This window comes from Salvia hispanica, chromosome 2 (assembly GCF_029641045.1).
Source record: "Salvia hispanica isolate PSC_SH4W2 chromosome 2, Shi_PSC_v1, whole genome shotgun sequence".
NCBI classification, from domain to species: Eukaryota; Viridiplantae; Streptophyta; class Magnoliopsida; order Lamiales; family Lamiaceae; genus Salvia; species Salvia hispanica.
This window is the reverse complement of record NC_142693.1, coordinates 53023882-53047130: the sequence shown is the minus strand read 5'-3', so window position 1 is coordinate 53047130 and position 23249 is coordinate 53023882. Positions and strand designations below refer to the sequence as shown.

Below are 23249 nucleotides of genomic sequence, written 5' to 3'. Positions count from 1 at the left end.
TTGTGTAGCAATGGGAAAGCTTGCATTCTCAAATTGTGTATTGTGAACTATCTTCTGTCCTAACAGAGAAATAGTCTACCTTTTGAATACATGGGTGGATGGATATCTCATATTCGATCCTAACTCTCGAAGTTGGAAATGAAACTAGGTATGATACTGTAAAATGCATTCTTTATTAGAATGATGTTATGTCACTTTGTTGATGACCATGTCACTGAAACTGGGCTGCGAACCCGGTTATAGCTTCTCGTATTCACCCATGTCAGGTGCCCTTCTGCGAACCTCGTATCCTTTGTCTTGATTCTTTTCTTTGATATAAACCGAACTCGGTAACTCAGAGTTTGGTTCGCATGTCTGAATGTCAGGCGACGTGGTCTAACTCTCACTGTGACTCCCTTGGGTGCCTTCAGTTCCAGCGAGTAGATGGAATTGGGGCTGCCCACGTTTGTTACTTGTCTTTTTATCGTCTTTGTTGTATCTCCGTTTTTGAAGATGACGGAAAACGTGGGGTAATTGAGGCTGAAACCCTTGTTCTTCCGCAAGAGGTCGTGGCAGCTCACGTTCCTCTGAGTGATGCTGAATATCTCTGATCTTCTGTATCCGAGTGTGCATAGATGAGTAATGTGGTCGTCTGGTCGGATGTCGTATATCAATCCCGGATTGATTGCTCTTCCGGGATTCACTTGCCCTGCTCCAGTTGCAAAGAGGTCAGCAGGCTTATCTCCGTCCATTATTGGTTTTCCTTGATGATCGTGCCTATCTGCGGTCGTCATGAGTGCAGATTTGATGGCGGCAGGCGTCCATTTTGGATGAGCCGAATGAAGCAGAGCTGCGATACCACTGACATGGGGGCATGCCATGGATGTTCCTGACATGACAGTGAAGTTCACTCTTCTAGAATCTTCTGGAAGGGCGCTGGGGCCGAGGTTTTGAGGCCACGCAGCAATGATGTTGACCCCCGGGGCGATTATGTCTGGCTTCAGAACTGAAGGGTCAGTGTAACTTGGCCCTCTCGATGAAAACTGCGCAACTGCAGGTGCTCTGGACTTCCCTACGACCGTTCCTCCAAAGATGATTCTTGCTTTAGGCAGTTTCGTCGAGTTTATGTAGCTTCTGAGGTGAAATGCTTCGTCAGAACCGATCTGTGTTGCTGGGAGGACATGGACATCCACTGAATCTTCTTCCAAGTTTATCTCGGTGTTGGTTAGGATCATGGCAGCACCACCGGCTTCCTTTACAATCTGACCCTTCTCGGCCCTCCCGTTAACACCGCGGTCGCAGACGACCATCTTGCCTCGTACCTTTGCCCTCGGAAGAGACCCTCTCAAGCAGAAGTTACTGCCTTTATTGTCGCCTGTGATGTATACCAGCTCGAGCTCTTTCTGAGCCGCTGCGATTCCTTTCCCCGGGTACATGGATTCTCCGTATAGAAGCTTCCGGTTACCTAGTCGAACCACGGCCGGGAACCTTCTGTCGAGGGTGCTTGCCCCGATGGTTGCAATCCAAGGAGCCTCATTTGCAACAGAATTCTGAATTGGACCATTGTTTCCTGCAGCACATATCACTGATATGCCATGTTCCATAGCTCGGAAGCTACCGATGGCTATAGTGTCCTCGTAGAGGGGCACCGGGAAGCCTCCCAACGAGAGGGAAAGCACGTCCACTCCATCTCTGATGGCTTCATCCATGGCTGCAAGAATGTCTGAGCTGTAGCAGCCACTGAACCAGCACACTTTATACACCGCAATGTGCGCAGCTGGGGCCATTCCTCGAGCCGTACCGCCTCCACCTCCGAGCACGCTCGCCATCGAGACAGTAGTTCCGCCGGCGGTGGAGGCCGTGTGGGTGCCGTGGCCATGGGAGTCGCGGGGCGACACATATTCTGCTACAACGTCGGGTGAGGACGTCAGCGAGGCGACACGGTGGCCTTTGCTGAAGTATCTCGCGCCGATGATCTTTCTATTACAGTTTGAAGCATTGAATTCCTGCCCTTGTTGGCATATTCCTTTCCACCTCGGAGGAACTGGCGGCATACCCCGGTCATCGAAGCTCGGGCTCTCCGGCCAGACTCCGGTGTCGAGCACGCCTATGATCGAGCCCCGGCCGAAGCGGGACTCAGCCCACACGCCACCTTCTCTCGCAGGGCTCAGCCCCAAGAAGGTGTACGAATAAGTAGTGTGAATCTCGAGCTTTCTGTCCGGCCGCACTGCCACAACCTCATGCGATCTCTTCAGCATCTCGACCTCGGAAGGCGAGAGGCGAGCAGCAAAGCCTTCCATGGCGAGGCCATAGGAATACAAGAGGCGCGACGACGAATCCTCATCCGTCGAAACGGATTTATCGAGGAAGGAGAGGTGCCAATGGAGCTTAGAGGGGAAGTATGAACGGGAAGGGCCGTCGGGGTGGAGCTGCACGATGTAGGTCTGGATATCGTCGTGTGCATGAGACAGAGACAGAAGAAAGACGAAGACGAAGAAGAGTGGAGATTTGAGTTCCATGGTGGATGTGTAAAGTGATGGGTCATGTTGAAGGGAAGGGAAGGGGTATTTGAAGGGGGGAAGGAGGTCTGAGAGGCTCGTGCAATTGAAGGAGCTCTTTGGCTCACGAGTTTGGAGAGTGAGGGAGTAGAGAGAGAGCCTTTGGTTTTATTTGAGGATTTTTCACGAGTAACTGTTGCTTCAATTTATTGCACTTTTTATTTGAATTTCTTTTCTTTTACTCCACAAAGTATATTTTATGTCAACGTATCTATGTTGCATGTTATTTATGATGTGGGATTCTTGAAATCTTTGTAGTTGGACAACGTTTGTCCATTGGAGTTGCCTAGTTCTCAAGGAATTTGGCCCTTGTCCCAATGAAACATAGCAACAAATAGCATTCACCTCTTGCCAATCAATCATACATTTCATTTTTCTCTTTTATTTTCCATTTCATTATACAGTTTAACCATAAAATTAATTGATACTCCATTAGTCTCATAAAAATAAAAAATTTAAGAACAACATAAATTTTAATACGAAATTAGTAAAGTATGAGAATCTAAATAAATTTAACTTAAGTATTATAAGTGGAGATTTTGGTCCATTATTAGAATGAAAAACCTTTTTGGGGATCGATCCTGTATCGTTTAGTTAAATAGATGGACAAGTCACATGTCACTTGACCATATCTCTTGAGTTGAAAATTTATTTAAAAATGAATGTGGATAAATTTTTGAAAATGATGAAATGATGATTAGTAGACTATTTTTTTTTTTGGAAGGAAGAGGGTAAGTTTGACAACTATTTTTACATAGGATTATGAGATAGGTTGTCTATTTCGCCGACTTAATTTTTTCAAAATAGAACACTTATTTGGAAGAAGTTCGTAACAATGTTGTTTTTGAGGAAACATCCTAACCACAAATTGTATGGCTCTTTATTTGAGTAGTGAGTACTCACGAATACAAAGCTTGACGTGTTCATGCTAATTTAGGTTGAAATGTACAAAATCATGTCTAAGTTATGTAAAGAATTAGAAGAGAAATATTCCAAATACAAAATTGAAATTCACGCATTGAAAGAAAGAGTCCAAATATTAGTGTGTAGAATGGCGCATTTATTGGGATGGCGCTGGCTCTTAGGCACGTGCTGCTTGTGCACCTGCGCTCTATTCTGATTTTTACCTTTTGAATGCTTATAATTGTCCTTTCAATAGTTTGAATTTTACTTTTGTTAAATTAAGAGCGTCTCCGGTGGCGCCCTTCTCACTAGGACTTCCACTAGGACTTCTCACAAAAATTTCTTGCCACGTTATCACTAGCCCTTCCCATTTTACTGCCACATCACTAGGACTTCCCATGCACTAGAACTTCCCGCAATTATTCAATTTACGGACTTAAAATTTACGGAATTAAAATATCGACACGGAATACGAGAAAATTCGAATACTTCATTAAAAAAATTACATCATACTTAAAAAAATAAATTACATAATTAAAAAAAAATTACATAATTTTAAAAAAATTTACATAATTTAAAAATAAAATTACATAATACCTAAAATTACATAATCATAAAAAGTCGAGAAATACAACCCTCGGCTCTCACTCCTCCTCGTCCTCGTCCCCGTCGCCCGTGCCGCTGCCGCCTCCGACGTCCTCGCCCCCAATCTCGACGCTATAATCATCAATGGGTGGCATTCCTAAATCGCGCCAACATGCATCGACCACATCCTTGCACAACCTTTTGTACACATGATCGTGCGTGCTAAACCACCTACTCGTGCTCTGTATCAGGGTCTTCGTTAGCTGCGCGCGGGCGAGACGGTCGTTACCTGGGCCTTCTGGGGCCTACGATTCGACCTCGTAGGACCTGCTGCCGCTGCCGCTTCCCCTCGCCATCCGCTGCGCAGCCTTTTGCCCCATCGGGCGACGACGACGGCGAGAGTCTGATCGTGGTAGCAGGGCCACTTCCTCAGCTTCGGGGAGCTCGTGCGAACCAGCACTGCTGCTGTACTCACCGGAAGAGTTGATCTTTGTCCGCTTCCAGCCCGAGTGGACACCCACAACAAACTTTTGCGAATCCCTGACCACGAGAAAGGCCTCCCATTGGTCAAAATCTTTGAACTTCAATTCTTTGTCGGGGTACTGGGCCAAGGCTCGTTTCTTCACATCATCCTCAGACATGCCGCTGGTTGCCATGCGCATGTTGTTTTGGTAGAGGTCGGCAAAACGACTGAGCTTAGGCCTCAACCGAAGCCACTGTTTCCGGCATTGCTCGGAAGTGTGAGGCTTCGCCCCAGACGGTTTGCATATGAGGTAGGCCTCACTAATGCGAAGCCACAATCGGTCAACATACTGGTTCGGCCCGACATAGGGATCCTCTACTACACTGAACCGGGCCTTCGCAAGTGCGACATTTTCCCACACGGTCCAGATCGCCCTCCTCTCCGGCTCATCCTCACCCTCCTCCTCCTCTGCCCCCGTGTGCGAAGAAGAGCTCGGGACTTTAGCCTTGCCCCTACCCCCGCCCCTGGCCTTGCCCTTGCCTTTGCTCCTGCCCCTTGCAGCAGGCTCCGCCTCTTCGGGAGTCTCACGGATCAGCGATAGCCCTAACTCCGCTCCCAGCTCCTCAAAAGAGAAAGTCTCGATGCCGGCGTACTGAGTCTCCGAAACAGTACTAGGGGAATCATCGGCCAACAAATCTATATATGGGCGATAGACAGATTCCCTAGGCGTCCTCGGGCTCCTGTGCTGCATCGACCTACCCACCGCCATATTTGGCGGCGTACCGCCCATCCCCACTGCCCCGGGCATCATCCCACCCACCCCCGCCATATTTGGCGGCATACCGTCCATCCCCGCTGCCCATGGCATCATCCTACCCATCCCCGCCATATTTGGACGTCCGACCGTCGCCACAGTGACGGACGTCCGAGTGGGACGTGGGGGTGACGGGCGAGGCCATCCGACGGGCATATGGGACGGGCGTGGGCGCCCTTGCCCTTCACTATGGCGAACGTCCGGTCGGACGTCGGCGACGTCCTACCGCGACGTCCGCCATTGGAGACGCTCTAAGCGAATCTTTGTTTACTCATTTTAGCGTTCATGCAGTAATAATCACTATTACCACCGACTGTTGGAATTTTGTCTCTTTACGCACTTTTGATATCATAAATTTTCAATTCTACGACGTACTAAAATAATTAGCAAATCAATGCATCTATTTCTATTTATAAAAAATAGTCTTAATAGTGGACGACTGAAGATGATACCGTTATCTGATCGAGTCATCTTTGGAGAATTCACTTAGATTAACACACATTATATTATGGTTCCGACAAAACATTGTGTTCCCATATAATATTATGAGGTGTGATCAGTTGCTAACTTTGTTAAGTTTCTAACTCTGCTAACTCATCAATGCGGTCTATTAAAAATGTAAACATGCCAACACATAATTTTGTTGACATTTCAATGTACCGTGTTGACATTATGTGTTGACATTTAATGTCATTGTGTTTACATTTTTAATATACTGTGTTAATGAGCTAACAACTTTATAAAGTTAGCAATACAACACACCACCTCGTAAGTATATTTATGTGATCGTCTCAGATAAGATGTCAAACTAATCATATGATGTAACTGATGAAATAAAAAAAACTTAGTATACATGCTCAAAAAATATAAGCTCAATAATTGTAACACCCCGATTTTTTGCTATCTTTTAGTTGTTCTAAAAATGATGTCAGTTTTGAAGCTGGTTTTTTTTATTCTTGTTAAATCCTTGATTCTTTTCGACAACTAAAATGTTTATTGACGAGCAAGAGGAAGTTCTTTCGTGCTTGGGCTTGTCCAAATCAAATGATCAAAATTATTTTATTTTCTCTAGAAATTCTTTTATTGAGGAAGCCATTTATTTGAGCCCAATTGAACTACAACAACTTACTTATATTTTATATTTTATGTGAACCCAAGAATAATTTTGAACCCAATTATTCAAATAAACTTGTTGAGCCCAAACTTCTTTCTCCCCAAGAAGTGGCGCCTTTTCTTCTCCAGGTATGACTCTTCTCAGCAATCAAAGGTCACATGAGTTTAATACACCAAACTCTTTACTTTCTCTATTCTTCCCAATCATACTTTCTCTGTACACCATTTTTATTTTCTTCCTCTCAAGCATCAAAGGGAACACGAACTAAGAAGAAGAGAAAGCATCCAACTTTCAAGTGAGAAAGTAGAAGGGACAGGAGATATAAAAAAAGGGGCCTCATAATTTCCAGCCCATACCTTGATTCTTTGCATAAGAGGTTGGGCGCTGCCTGACCGAGAAGAAGTCGCTGTTCGAACTACAACGACGGTGAGGGAGAGGTAGAATCGAGGGCTGGGCGCGCGGTAACATTGGTGCAGCAGCAGCGGCTGAACCGAGAGAACAGCAGCGGCATCAGCCGTCAACTGCTGAAGATAGAAACGGTGAGAGCTGGAGACGCACGGCAGCAGCGACGGAAGGCGATATCTGGGCGACAGCAGCTACGCTGTGAAGGCTGCCTCAGCGAACAACATCGACAGTTTCCTCCGAACAGCGGCTGCTCGGCAGCGACACGCACCTGCGCAACGGACAGCATCAGCGCGATGGTGAATTGAATGGAGCGATAGCGACTGGCCGAATTGTGACGGATTGCAGCAGCGGCTGTTCTCAGCAGCAGCAGTCGCGGCTGCTCATGACGGACAGCAGCAGCGGGCTGATGAAACTCCGAGAGTGCAGCGGCGACGACCCCAGCAGTGTCGACGGGCTGTCTGCAATAGCAGCCGCGACTCACGACGGTACTACAGTGCGAGAGAGAAAAGCGGAACGGCGAGGCCGGAGGCTTGAACTGCACCGTGACAGCAACGACACTGCGCTCTGACCGACGGAGGAGTTGCGAACTGAGGAAGGGAGATGGTGATGTATGACGGTAGAAAGAGAGAACGAGACTGAGAGAGGATGACAGTGGGCTTGGACCGAGGGAGAGACAGCATTGGCTGACAGGAATCTTCGGTGGTCTCATTAATCCGGATTTTAGACGGCGGGGACTTCAGTCTTACACCACGATCGAGCAGTAGCACGATGGCGGGTCATCGGAGGCGACTGATTTTAGGAGATGCGAAGAGAGACGGCTGGAGAGAGAGATATGGGTGAGAGAGAAAGATGACAGAAGTGTTTCAATGAGAAGTATAGGACTTCAAAGCCCATTTTGGAAGTTCACTATCACATAAGGTGAGAAAAGTTGAAGATGTTTTAGGCCTTGTTACATTTAAATGTTTTGTGCTGTGCGAATTTTATTTTAAAGTTTTGGGCCTTTGTTTTAATTAAGGAGATGAATTGGAGTTAATTTGGTTTGGCCAAATTAATAAAATAGAAGTTCGGCCGGAGTACATTAAATCAATGGGTGACATCACACACGCTTTTTGAGGAACAAGTTAAGGCTTTAACAAATGAGGTGGGCTTTCTTTTGAAATATTTTGAATTATTTTGCCAAATGATGAATGATGTATCTACTTTGCAAAATGCATTATGTCTTGCCATATTTTAGTTTTGATGGAGCTGCCAATCTGATTGTCTACTGGGTTGATTCCCTAGACTTTGATAGTTAACGAATTCGGGTCTGACTAGGGGGTGAGCCCTTACTCAGGCTAGTGTTCACGGATAGGGATCGTGAGCCGTCTTTCGGGTCGGCCGGTCCAGTGATCGAGTTTGTGGCCACATTCTCATTTCACATGATGGTTCAGATTTGGTATGTGACAGTTGATGATGATGATAGTAGATCGGTCGATCACCATTTTCTAAAGTTGAAAGAATTTTAGTGTTTCTCAGCAGATTTTAAAGTAAAACCCGAGTGCACTTAAAGATGGCATGGCATGACTTTATTTTATGAAAATATTTTGGCATGAGTTCACTGAGTGCATCAAGTACTCAGCCCTGCATGTGTTTTCCTATGTGCAAGTTGAGCTGTGACGAGCGCGGTGGGTGTTGAGCATGAAGATGTTTATCAAATGTTCAGAATATGTTGTGTCTTCATACATGATATTATTCTACTCGAATGTTTCCGCTAAACAGTATTTCTTTGAGTTCAAGTATTGTTGAAATAATATTCATTCCGAGTTGTTGATTATTGAAGTGATACTCTGAATTTTTTTATTCGAGCTATTTCTTATTACATCAAGCTTTGGTAGAGTATATCTCGTTGTTCCCCTTTTCTTCTCCGCTTCTTTAACCATCCCCTAGTCACGATCAACCGTGTTTTCTATCCTTAGAAAATGCGGCCATGACAATAATTCTAGCTAGATTTATGTATTTGTATCATATCATATAACTCATCATTGTTGTCTTTGCTAATATATAGCTGCTTCTGCTGATGTAGTGTTGGGATGGATCAGCCTTTAGGTTTTGAAAAATATGGATCCCATTCATGAGGCCCTACCACTTCACCTTCATCCAACAAATCATATTTCCAGCTTAGCTCCTCAACAAAACCATCATCTCTACGCCCCTCAATCATGTCCTTCCTCAGCTTCGTCACCTTGTCAACGACCGCGCTAACCGCCACATCAAAGGCGTCTCTAAACGTCTTCATCTTCGCGCGAGGGTCAGCATATATAACCGCCTCCCTCATCTCCTTCACCCTCTCCGCGGGGATTTCTCTCAGCCTTTCCTCTATGTTAACGTTCCCGCGAATGTCATCCTCGGAAAGGAACACAGAGTACACTGAATAGTTCTTCGGTAAATGCCATGTGTACTGCGTGTAGGCGGACGCTGGATGGGTGAACACGGGTATGCAGCCAGCGAGCATGGAGTCAAACGCTGATCTTCTCGTGTACGAATCGCCTTGAGGCTGCATGCAGAAAACCGAGCTCTGAAACATCCGCATTACACTACTCGGAGAATTGCACTTGCTCTCCCCAACTCCGCACTCCAACAACTTGCACAACGACGAATCCTTGCATTGCTCAATGATCTGCCCCCGGATCGACTTGGCATTGCCTGGCTGGACGTGGGGCTCCAGCAAAACAGAACAGATACTTCCGCGCTAGTCTCCTCTGAAAGCTTTAGAGATAGACTCCATAAATGGAAGCAGAGAAAGAGACAAATATTATCAGAAGAGATATCTCATTGCTACTTTGTTCAACAATACATTAGGAATTTATACAAGATGAAAGAAGTATCTAGAAAGTGACAACAATGCTAATCGTCCATGAAGGACCACAAGAGATTCCCAATCCTGTTAGGATCTCTTCACAGAGGCTATGCAACGTCGCCACGTTGCATATTTGTTTTCTCTTCTTTAATCTTAACTCTATCACGCCCCCGCAATTCGAGCGTAGATAGCGAACAAATGCCGAGTTTGTTTCGTAATCTAGCGAAGAATTGGAGACTAAGAGGCTTTGTGAGTATGTCCGCCACTTGGTCGACTGAAGGGACATGACGTAGGTCAAGTTGCTTAGCTAGGACCCTGTCTCGGATGAAATGCACATCCAATTCGATGTGTTTGGTGCGTGCATGAAGGACGGGATTGGATGCGAAGGAAATAGTACTCAAATTGTCGACCCAAATGGTGGGTGGCTTGGGTGGCAGCATGTTAATTTCAGAAAGTAGAGACATGATCCAAGTGACCTCAGATGCAGTGAGAGTGAGGCTGCGATATTCAGCTTCAGTGCTCGAGCGAGATATGATAGATTGTTTCTTTGAGCACCAAGAAATAAGATTAGACCCAAGAAAAGTGCAATATCCAGTGACTGACTTCCTGTCATCAAGATCCGCCCAATCTGAGTCACAAAAGGCACTAACCATGTTATTTGAGCGACGAATGTGAAGGCCGAAGTCAGTTGTGCCAGCCAGATAGCAGAGAATGCATTTCACAGCCTTCCAATGAGTGTCAAGAGGAGAGGCCATGTATTGGCTCTGTAACACCCCTTACCCGATAATTTTAATAATCGAATAAATGATGTCACATTTTGGTACAAATCCTGACTCAACAGAAAAAAGTATATATATACACTAAACAACCTTGCTAACTCGTAACTATTTACAAATATGAATGTCTAACAAAATTTTTGGAAGTAAAATAAACATTTCACTTTCTAGACATGCCACGTCTAACATATTCAAAAGAATTACCAATGGAAAAGCGTTGACTGGAGACCTGACTTGAGCAACTGTGAAGAAAAAGAGCTAATTCGATCACCTAATCTGCAGGGGGGAAAAGAAAAGAGTGAGCTTCAACAAGCCCAGTAGTATACCCACATTAGAGCTTAATTTCCGGAGTTAAGTAAACGTTAGGCAATCTATATATTTATAAAATTTATTACCATGAATTCTTCTATCTAGAATCAATATCCTTATATCGGTATACATATGCTTACTTTTTTTTTAAAGGTAAACAACAATACATCTGACATTTATATCTTCCTTTCTTGATTGACCTTTATATCCTCCTTTCTTGATTTTCTGGGACTTACAGAAGTCATAATCATATAATACTTCACTGATATATCCAGAACTATACAGTGATAATATACATGTCATCACTCATATAGTTTTAACACAAGTACACTTACCAAATCTATACATATTTATTCTTTACCAAAACCAACAACCATTTAAATTCCACAGTCATATATTCGCCATTGATCTCAAAATATACCACATAATTAGTAATCACATATCCATTCATAAAATATATAAGACAAAGTTCAAAATAAAAATAAGCTAGCTAATTCCAGATAATTACACCAGTCATTCAATTAAACTCAAAGAATACGTTACAATCTTATTCAAATATCAGCGCATATACGGATAACATATCACTGACATTTTCACATATACGAACAAATATAGCCCCTTAAGTGCTTCGTGACAGACTGGGGTACGCGAGCTAGATCAGAAACAGAGAGTCAGATGCAGATGCGGATTTAGTCCTCGAGAGGACTCCGCTCCGACCACCCATTTAGGGTGCAGACAGATAATTTAGACCACCCATGAGGGTGCAGATCAGAGACAGAGATATCAGAGCCAGAGCCAGATCAGAGACCACCACTTAAGGTGCAGACAAATATTCAGATAATCACGATCCTCGCTTCGGTGATCCAGAAGACGAGTGATCACAGATAAAGCCAATTGTACCCACAGAAAGCACTCAAGCACAGGGCGTACACGTACACAGAGTCAAGTATACTCAATTTCATCTCAATACTTATATTAAAAAGTATCTCTAACAGAACACCTCAACAACTATTTGCATACCCTATCATATCATATCACATATTTCCAGTCATAAGCAACATATACAAATCACATAATGCATCACCGATTAGCACACAATATTCTATATGCAATCAGGTAAACTTAATTCAGGAATTAAAGACCTAATGTAGAATACACTATTATATATGCAATTACGTAGACTTAATTCAGGAATTAAAATCCAATGAAGAGTATACTACCTCGAGCACAAAGAGTCTTGACATCGAAATCCTAGATTCCTGCTCCTCCTTGCTCGTGTTACCTTACCTTTTCACACATATGTGCACATAAATTTCATGTATCAATCATCATTACAAAATACTTTAAATATGAATCATATTCTCTTTTTAGTTTCTTTTAACCATTTACATGCCTAGCTTATTCAAAATATTATCCACGCTCAAAATTCCAAACCTATATCTTGTGACCAAATTATAGCTAAAACATTAGAAACTTGAGTTCTTAGAGACTAATTTACATAAGATAGCACACAGATTCACTATTTTTCACCAACTTAGAATTAAGCTTATAATAAATATTTCTAAATTTGCATATCTCACTTATCATGAACATCTTTAACCGAAAATATACCGGCATTATCAAGTTTCACACTTAGCTATACACTGTCCCAAACTTCATCATGCAAAGAATAATAATTTCCCTTCACTAAGGTGTAAATCATAGTTATAAGATAAATTCTAAAATTAATCCAAGTAGCATAACAAATATTACAAGCTAAAAAGAATAATCCTAAGCTTCCCCTACATTCACACATTAAGATAAACTTCCATTTTCATCTCTCTAACTATTTTAGGCAGAAATTAGCTATAAAAAGCTTAGAGTTTTGCCGGGGTATTTCTTTTTTACTTCTAGAGTAAAACTTAGGTTCCATATTTGTACTGCACTTTTTTTAAAATCCGACTTTGGGAGAGACGCATTAAGGTCATGCGTCTCCTTTTAATGAAACGCACGAGCGTCATGCGTTTTAGGGTAAGACGCATAGAGATCATGCATCTTTGAATTTTTTTGAATTTTATTTTATTTTATTAGAAGATGCATAAGCGTCATGCGTCTCTTCGTCGAATTAAAACAGACGCGAGCAGAGGCAGAAGCTTCATTCTGCGCAAGAGAGAAAGGGGCAGGCGATTTGTTGGTCGATTTCCGGCGATTCTCGCCAATTTTCGGCCATTTCCTCTTATCTTTCAGTAAGTTTTGTTCAATCTTTCAACATTTCTCACTTATTCGTTGTTTATTGCATAACATTAGGGTTTCTAATGCCAAACTTGTCAAATTTACTAAATTAGGGTTTATAGAAAAAAATTGTCTCTAATTGTTATTATGTTGTATATTTTTTATGCAGAAATGATGCCAGTATTTGTGAGTTTGTATTGGGGTGGTAGAATAGTTCAACTTCCTGAAGTGGGTATTGGTTATGATCCACCTCGTGCGAGAGGCTCTATCGTATTGAATTCATGTGTCTCATTCTCTGAATTAGTTGCAATGATATGTGCTAAGATAAGAATAGATATGAATCAACATTCCATTGAAATATCATGGAGGCATTGTCTCTATGGTACCGGTATGAGTTACATATGTACTGGGGTTGACAGTGATAACAGTGTGATGTTTATGTTCAATGAGGCTCAAAATTCTACTCGTCATATTGAATTATTTCTTGAGTATTCGCCTTTAAGAAATGTAGAAATCCCACCAATTGTTGATTACGGTGTTGGATCATCTACGAGGGTTGAATATATGAGCTTTGATTGTGGTATGAATGAGCAAGCAGATGTTGCTGATGCTACTGATGTTGGAATGAATAATCAAGTGAATGTTCAGGATAATGTTGATGTTGATGTTGTACGAAGAGACCGTGATCCACCATTGTCGTCGTCATCATCTGACACTATTTTAAGTGATGATTCTCAAGCTGATATTTCCAATGATGAGGAGGTAATATATAAACCCGTCGTGCAAGGTGAGCAACCACTTCCAGAATACGTTCACAGTGGGTTGAAATATTTTCGCAAATTACCGAGTGGTCCTTTTGGAGTACCTGATGTTGGTAACGAACACAACACTATGTACTGGGATGAGGAACATCCGTATCGGATTAATGCTGGAACAAAATTTGATAGCAAGTTGCATGTGAAGACTGCTATCACTATGTGGAGTTTGAGGCAACATCGACAATTTAGGGTGGTGGAGAGCAAATTAAGAAGGTGGCATGCTAAATGCAAATATCCAGCGGGGAGGACTGAAGATGGGGTAGCTATTATCAGCGAGACCGATGCTGAAAAAGCGAATGAATGTTCTTGGGAAGTTTCTGTGACACAACGGGCCCATGATGATATGTGGGAAATTAGGAAGTGGGTGGAACGCCATAGTTGTGAAGGCCATCGTAATGAAAGAGGACATGCTAACTTTTCATCATCAATGATTGCTTTGTGTATTCGGCATCAATTGCTAAAAAATGCTGAGTACAAAGCCGCAGCCGTAAGAAATTTTGTTCATGACAAATTTCATGTGGTAATCAGTTATAAGAAGGCATGGTATGCGCGGAGAAGGGCTATAGAGATTGTATTTGGTGGGTGGGAGGAGTCATTTATACAGTTGCCAAGCTACATTCTTGAACTGCAGTCAAGGAATCCAGGCACAATTGTTGAGTGGAAGCACAATGAGTTGTTGAGCCAGGGACGTAATAAAGTCTTCTATTATGTTTTCTGGGCTCTTGGGCCTGCTATACATGCTTTCCAAGAGTGTCAGCCAGTTTTAACAATAGGCGGGACTCACCTTCGAGGAAGATTTAAAGGTAAGTTGCTTGTTGCTTGTGGTGTTGATGCTAACAAGAAGACTCTGCCGATTGCATATGCTGTTGTTGATGAAGAAACTGGCGATAGTTGGCAGTGGTTTTTGGATCATATAAGAATTCATGTGGTGAAATACCAAAGGGAGGTGTGCATCATATCGGATAGGCATAAAGGAATCGTTAAGGCTATGCGTTCTGATGAATGGAAAAAGCCGCTGATATGTCACCACAAATGGTGTTTGGTTCATTTGAGGAAAAATATCATGGCGAAATGTAAGGGCATTAATGTGAAAGGCAAGATATGGGGATTGGGTATCACAACTCAAGTACGTAAATACATCCGAAGGCGACGTGCACTACGGGAGGAAAGTATTGTTGCGACACAAGAGCTCAATAAAGCCAAAAAAGAAAATTGGTCTCTTTGTTACGATGATGAACTGAGATGGGGGGTGACCTCAACAAACATGTCAGAGAGCTACAACAGAGTGTTGAAAGGTGTTAGAGAGTTGCCGATTAGAGCTTTAGTTGATCTGACATTTTGGAGAGCAGTGCAATGGTGGGCAGATAGAAAAACAGAAATACAACACACCGAAGGTCGGTTAACCCCGTTCGTCGAACTTTGAAAACATGTGTTGTGCCATCATTCAGTAGTTTATTTGAAATGTGTTTTCTCTGAAGAAATAGCACTGACGGATCTTCGGGTCCATATAATAACGGTCCGCTAGAACTTGAAGTTGCCATCTAATCTAATGACATATTAACAAAACAAAAGTTACAAGCTCACATTTAAAAAGAGGGAGACATGAATATAGAACAATAAGAATCTCGTACACTTAAATCATCTCCCAAAAATCATGTGTAGATCAAGCTTTTTGCGCAAATATTCTATTTCATCATAATTAAACTACAAGCTACGGCGAACTCAAATTAATTAATTAATAATGTATCTCATGATTCTTATCTATAAATAAGGAATTGCCTATTATCCTACTTGATCCAAACAAGCAAAACAAAGTCACATAATCATAACCAAAATGGTTTACACAATATCACAACCAAAATCACAACACCAAGCATCTCAAACATATCAAAAACTATACTATAGAATGAATTTCACCAATAAAATCCGTTATAATTAACAAAACAACAAAACATCAGTCAAAATTGAACAATTTGTAATAACCCTAATTTAACAAAATTGGGAGAAATCTACACAAAATATGCAGTAAACACCGAATTAAGGGATAAATATTGAAAGATTGAAGAAAACTTACTGTAATATGTTGGAAATCGCCGAGAATCGCCGGAAAATCGCCTGCCCTTTCCCTCTCTTGCGCAGAAAGAAGCTTCTGCCTCTGCTCGCGTCTGTTTTAATTCGACGAAGAGACGCATGACGCTTATGCGTCTTACCCTAAGACGCGTGACGCTTATGCGTCTTCTAATAAATTAAAAAAATTCAAAAAAATTCAAAGACGCATGATCTCTATGCGTCTTACCCTAAAACGCATGACGCTAGTGCGTTTCATTAAACGGAGACGCATGACCTTGATGCGTCTCTCCCAAAGTCGGATTTTAGTAAAAGTTCAGTATAAATATGGAACTTAAGTTTTCCTCTAGAATAAAAAAAGAAATATCCCGAGTTTCGCCAGATTTGGTCAAACTTCAAATTGGGGGAAAACTTAATTATGAACCCTAGCTTTAAATTCAAGAAGAAGATATACAAGTAAGAGGTGTAAGAGACTTGCTTACATATAGGAGAGATAAGTCTAGCCTAGAGCTGTTAGAAAAACGACGATGACACGCCGGAATCTGCCGGGCAACAGCGATTCAGAGAGGGTGGGAAACCGTCGTGTGTTTGAGCAGCGAAGCGGACTTGAGCCAGAGAGAGAAGAAGAAAGAAGAAAGAAGAGTCGTCGGGGCAGTGCCGGAGGGAGATGACAGCGTCGCTGATTGTGTGTGTGTATGAAAAATGGAGGTTTCTCCATGGGTGTCAGTAAAGGTGTAGAAATGTGAGGGGGGAGGGGGGGTTGACTCCCGTAAGTTCTAGAAGGGAGAATAGGAATAAAAATCCCATTCACTTCCCTCAACTCATTTTATAAAAAAAAATAATCTTTCTTATTCTTTATTTCATTTTTCTTTTATCCTATTTCAAAAACAAATCCTATACCTACAACTTAAGTATTGAAGTCTAAAATTTCATATAAACACACATTTAAGATCTTTTTATTTTACAAACAACCCGACACACTAAAATTCACTCACTGGTACTTCTAATTTAATTCTAGACTTCTATAGCATTTAACTAATTTTAAATTTACGAATTTTCAGACCGTTATATCATCGAAAACCTCTAATCGAGGACTTTTCTCAAGAACGTACTAAAACTCTTTAAAACTCAATTCTTTGCTCGCATATCTTTTCTTACACTTATTTAAGACTATATTTCATTATTCCATAATTTATCAAATTGTCAAAATTTATGTTGTTAATTAATTCGAATTATTCGCTGAAAATCCTAATTCTAGCGATTTATAGCAACGAAATTTACTCTTCCGTCTAAGGTGGGTTTCGGGGCATTACAGGCTCACTTTGTTGACATAATAACTTATTTCAGGACGAGAAATTGTGACATATTGCAGGGCGCCTACTGTGCTTCTGTAGAGTTTCCTGTCGGGAATGGGATTGCCAATTGACTTGCTGAGATGAGGAGAGGAAATCATGGGAGTGGATATTCCTTTGGCATCTTGCATTTTGATTTTGGACAAGAGCTCTTTTATATATGTTCCCCTGATCAGTTTTGCTCACTTAAATTCCCAAGAAAGTCTGCACCTCGCCTAGATTCTTCAAAGAAAAATGAGAGCTCATTTTGTCAATGACATCTTGTATGCATGAAGGAAAATTCCCAGTGATTAATATATCATCAACATATATTAAAAGGTAGATCACTTTGCCATTTGAACACCTGTGAAAGAAGGAGGCATCTGCCTTAGATTGTGAGAAGCCAAGAGAGATCAGAACTGAGTGTACTGTGAAAAACCAAGCTCTTGAAGCTTGTTTCAAACCATAGAGTGACTTGTTTAATTTGCAAACAAGGTTGGGAGAGCCTTGTTCGAAACCCGGAGGCTGCTTCATGTAAATTTCTTGCTCAAGATCACCATGAAGAAAAGCATTATTTACATCAAGGTGTGTGATGCTCCAATTGGCAGAAGTGGCCAAGCTTAAGATAAATCTGATGGTGTTTGGCTTGACGACGGGGCTGAATGTCTCGAAGTAGTAAAAACCCGGCTGTTGGGAGAACCCTTGAGCAACCAATCGAGCCTTGTGCCGAGCTATAGTACCATCAGAAAACCTTTTGATTCTGAAAATCCATGTACATCCATTGAGATTTTTGCCAGGTGGCAGCTCAGTCAAAGTCCATGTATGATTTTTAAGCAAATCTAGAAATTCATCTAGCATTGCTCGCTTCCAAACGGGTATGAGTAAAGCAATATAGGCAGATTTTGGAAGTAGAGATGATGGTAGGATAGTAATCAACAGCTTGGGCTTGAAGACACCGGCCTTTGCCCTGGTAATCATGGGATGAATAGAAGATGTGCCTTGAGCTGACGGGGAATCACTGGCAGTGGAGGGTGGATCAGAATGGTGATCATGATGCTCAATTGGAGGATCAGGGATGACAACAGTTTGTGGAGGAATGAGATCAGGTTGTAGGATTTGAGTGGGAGGATTATCAGTAGGTGAGTTCTGAGCCGAGAGTGTATGATCGTTAGATGAATTTTGAGCTGAAGTTTGAGGTGTGAGAGGATTTTGATGTGGAAAGCTAGCAGCTGGAGAGGTAGAGTGTGGAGAAAGAGTGACTAAAGGGGAAAGAGGATAGTGAAAAAAAGAGTGTGTATCAATGATGGGAGGAGATGAATGAGTTCTCAGAGGGAATTTGCAGCTCATCTATATTCCAGCTTGTACTTATTGTAAGGTCTAAGGAATGGGTAACAAATGAAGGAACTGGCAGCGGAAGCGGTGCGATGGATTAACATAATTTAACAATTATTAATCGCACAAATAAATCACATAATAATCAGATCTATTTAGCAGATTATTTAGACAAAATCTATTCGCGTAATTCTCACATGTTTCATGCTCATAACTTGAATTAATCATGCTTTAAGAATATTGAAACCTAAAACATGCTTTTCTAAGGAGCAGAAATAATACCTAATTAATTCTCCAAAGAATTGAAGATGGCTAGCAGCTTCTCCACGTGACACTTTGAATACTAGACCACAAATCTTCTCTCTGGTTCCCGAACTATACTCCGATATCAGTGTGGGCTGATCTCACCAGAATACTAGGACTTAAATAAAGAAGACAGAAGAAATCCCTTTTGGAATAGGAGAAATTTCGAGCTCCTCTTAGACAGAGGGGGACGAAAATTATAGTATATAAAATTATGATTTCTGTCTCCTTTATTCTCCTATTTATATTAAGTTCCTTTTGGGCCCAGACAAGGATCTGTGGAAGGTTTTGGATATGGGCTCATCCAAGTTACTTTTTACTAATTAAAATGAACCCACAATTTAATATAAGATATAATTGGAATATTACGAGCAGCCACTACAGAAGTAATATTGAACTCTCCCCATCCAAATCCGAAATTATAAGTAATCCGTGTTTCCATTTTAACTTTCATTTCCCGCGTTTAAGATAAAAATGTCCATTAATTAATTAATGTCTGTTATGAACTTAATTAATTAACTTCTTATTAATTCCAAGAGTGGACTTAGCATGAAACGCTTATTTATTATTCATAGAGTAATCAAACTCCAACTAGCTAGGTTCCGAATAATAAAACCTTGTTTCGCGCTCCTCTTACGGACATTATCAAACGAGACTCACCTCGTGCACGATTCAATATAATAGCAATCCTAGCACCGCTAGATATTAATCACCACTACCCAATATATCAGGATCATTGGGTTACGAAAAACCCGCACCATTTGATAAGTCAAAGTAATGCATAATCAATACCGTATGTTCAATGCTAACCTACATTGATTAAGAAACAAATATTTATCAAGACCTTGCCTTTCAGTAGATAGCCTAAGGACAAGTCTTGCTATTAGATCCGTCTAGTGCTATACCACACCAATGTCATCTTATTTCAGTAAGGCTTAGAAATATGCGGACTGACATTGCAACCTTTCTCGATGGATAGTCTAATTCCAACTAGGTTGTGAAATTCTTCTTTTTCTTTGTTTAGGACTGACCGTGTTACCTTAAAGTGGACGCCGCCCACAACCGGTCTACTAAAATAAAGACTTAGACTTTGTTAAGTTAACTTATACATTTAAACATGCATAAAATAAAATATAACAACATTATGACAAAAATAATCTGTTTTATTCCTTGAAAAATAAAATAAGAGTTTTACAGTATTCAATCACTCGAAACGTGATTTCTAGTATACAAACTCTAACAACAAAGACATCCAAAGACTTTTAGAATGTGATAAGTTTCACATTTAAAAATTTCTGATAGGGAGAAACAAATTGCAGTACCTTAGAGGAGATCCTATTGATAAGAAACACAACAGTGACAAAAGCATCGTCCCAAAAGCGTGAAGGAAGAGCTGCTTGACCGAGCATAGCAAGTCCCATTTCAATAATGTGCCTATGCTTCCTCTCAGCGAGACTGTTCTATTGAGGTGTGTAGGGACATGATACTCGATGATGAATACCATGCTCCTTAAGAAAACCAGTAAGGGACTGAAACTCCCCACCCCAATCTGATTGCAGAACCTTAATTGGCTGTGATAATTGTTTTTCAACCATAGCTTAAAATTGAGGGGAAATGTGCTTTAGCTCAGCTTTTGACTTCAGTAAATATAACCAAGTGAATCTGATGTACTCATCAATAAAAGTCACATAGTAGGAAAAACCATTTCTTGATTTGGTGGGAGGACCCCAGAGGTCCTGTGAACAATAGAAAGGGGTGCAGTGCATGTGGAGGAGGATGGAGTGTAAGGAAGTCTATGTGATTTAGCAATGCAACAAGGATGACAAAGAAGACTTGAATTCATTACTTGAAAAGAGATGTTACAGTTTTTGAGTGCCTTTTTCACAACATTATAAGCACAATGGCCTAGCCTTCTATGCCATAACTCTAAACTAGTAACAGACTTGGAAACAAAGGAAACTGTAGCAGAACACACAGTGGGTAAGCCACTAGAGTGATTATTGAAAGCAGGAGAGACTGCAGGCTTTGAGATGGAGTTGAGATGCTTGGGTGGTTTGTGAAGACAGAAGCGGTAGAGTCCTTGGTCAAGGGAACCCTTGAGGATGACTTGGTTGGTGGACAGATCCTTCACAAAACAAGACGATGGGTGAAATTCAAAAGATACCCCATTATCCTTAGCAAAACGAGATACGAAAATAAGATTTTTAGTGATGGAAGGAACATGTAATAGATCTTTAAGAATGAGAGGTCTAGACAGAGAGGTAGACTGAGAGGAATTAAGAACAGTATGACCAATATGAGTAATATTAACTTTGGAGCCATTACAAAGATGAAGCTGCTTACCACCATGGTATTCTGAGCTTGAGTGCAAGTTAGAGAGATCATGAGAAACATGATTGGTTGCCCCTGAGTCCGGGTACCATGAAGAGACTGATTCAGAATCCAGACTGAAATCAGATGGAGGGGTAAAAGATGGAGGAGAATAGGTGGGAGGGCCACGAACTTGAGCAAGATGAGCTGCTGGGTTGGAGTTGAAATTAGAGTGAGCAATAGGTTGATGATAGTGTCTTGGAGGCTGGGATTGTTGAGGTGTGGTGAAATTTTGGTCGAAAAAAAAAATAGGTATAGAGCCAGGTTAGGAAACCTGCTCTGATACCATGAAAGCTTTAGAGATAGACTCCATAAATGGAAGCAGAGAGAGAGACAAATATTATCAGAAGAGATATTTCATTGCTACTTTGTTCAACAATACATTATGAATTTATACAAGATGAAAGAAGTATCTAGAAAGTGACAACAATGCTAATCGTCCATGAAGGACCACAAGAGATTCCCAATTCTGTTAGGATCTCTTCACAGAGGCTATGCAACGTCGCCACGTTGCATATTTATTTTCTCTTCTTTAATCTTAACTCTATCATCCTCATCCTATCCTGCCAAACAATCACATCATCGTCCGTAGAAGGATGAAAATACGTTGGATATGGAATTCCGTAATCGTTCGCATTCCATGGACTTGATTCGACAACAAGCATTGACATGTTCTTGGCAGCCGGCAAGAAAAGAAGCTTGCTACCCCAATCCGATTCTCGGTCAGTTAGTCGCCTGAAATCCCAAGTTATCCTGCCCGCCGCGAGAAAGTGGTCCTTCCCTCCCATAACGCGCCATTCTGGCGTCTTCGTGAGCCAATCGACCAAAGCAAGAGACACAGCATCTCTCGTTGATATATTGTGCCCCCAAAGATACTGTGCAATGTCAAATCCAGGGTAGAAGGGCACGAAAATAGCAGCAGCAAGAGAAGAGTCACTGGTCAAGCATTCGTATTGCTTCATCCGATTGTTGAATATCACGTCTAACGCAAACTGATTAGTCGCGTACCAGCCTGTTCTCGAGAAAACTCCCCCAACGTTCCCCAGTGGAGGACCTAGACCGGCATTTGTGGTGAACTTGCACATGTCGGTCCACAGGCTAAGGCTACGATATTCCTTGAGCATATCCTCGTTGAACCTCGGAGGAAGGTCATGGATGTAAATATACCTCCCCCCACACGGATCGCTCTTATTCTCAACAGTCCTCAATGTCCTCACAAAGGAATACATCGGCTTCTCCTGTTGAGGCGTGTGAATAATCGCGTTATTTGTGATAACGGGAGAAGGACTTGAATCAACAGGCAGCGTGTAAAATGATTCAGCACGACCATTACCAGTCGCCATAAAATCAAAGTACAACAGGCATAACCAAAAGAATGCTGACAACGCGACTAACAAACAAAGCCGCGAATGATGAATTTTTTCGTGCTTCTTCTCCATCGGATCAACGCGCAACTTTACTTGCAAGCAGCTATAGAAATAATGCAATAATTGAGATTGATGATGCAAACTTGTACACCAACAATAATCGAAAAAAAAAGAAGTCAGAAGAAATTAATCAAACTAACCAGAATGAATAAAAAGATGTGAAACAATTGAGCAATCGACGAGTAAAACTGAATCAGCTGCGAAATATCACGAAGCCAAAAGGAAAAAAGATGAAAGGAAAAAATCTATTTGATCACAGTCTATGACTTTTAATAAGAACGTAAGCACAAAAAGTTAGAGAAAAGATTGAGTATCAGAAAGGAAAAAAGCAGTTATAAGTTATACTCCATAATTCCTCCGTTCCATAGAAATGGATGCATTTTTTTCGGTATGGAGATTAAGAAAAATTGTGTTAGTTGAATTAAGTATGGAGAATAAGAGCATCTCCAATGGCTTTAGGCTAGCCACAGGCTAGCCACTCTCTCTCCCTGCCACGTCATCAGCACTAAAATTCTACCCGCCACATCATCATTTTACTCAAATAGGCTAGCCTAAGGCCAGCCACAGGCTAGCCGCAATAAAAATAATTCAAAAAACATCTACATTTACGGAATTAAACACAAAATACAGAATTAAATTTACGACACA

At 41.5% G+C, this 23249-nt stretch overlaps 2 protein-coding genes, 1 long non-coding RNA gene and 1 pseudogene across 3 annotated transcripts; 1 reads left to right on the top strand and 3 right to left on the bottom strand.

Moving 5' to 3' along the window:
- On the bottom strand, positions 1-2532 carry SDD1 (Subtilase family protein). Its single transcript, XM_048099227.2, has one exon. The coding sequence runs from the start codon at positions 2496-2498 to the stop codon at positions 192-194; it is 2307 nt and encodes a 768-aa protein (XP_047955184.1). The 5' UTR covers positions 2499-2532; the 3' UTR covers positions 1-191.
- A 6363-nt stretch (positions 2533-8895) lies between these two features.
- On the bottom strand, positions 8896-22613 carry LOC125197255 (xyloglucan galactosyltransferase MUR3-like; annotated as a pseudogene).
- Positions 10492-12069, bottom strand: LOC125201209 (uncharacterized). The gene is made up of 2 exons (XR_007172853.2): positions 11963-12069; positions 10492-10709 (listed from the first exon to the last, which is right to left on the bottom strand). It is a non-coding gene; the product is annotated as an uncharacterized LOC125201209 (long non-coding RNA).
- LOC148932625 (uncharacterized) lies at positions 12596-15194 on the top strand. Its single transcript, XM_089063749.1, has 2 exons — positions 12596-12967; positions 13123-15194. The coding sequence occupies exons 1-2, from the start codon at positions 12829-12831 to the stop codon at positions 15192-15194; spliced, it is 2211 nt and encodes a 736-aa protein (XP_088919875.1). The 5' UTR covers positions 12596-12828.
- Positions 22614-23249: the final 636 nt, after the last annotated feature.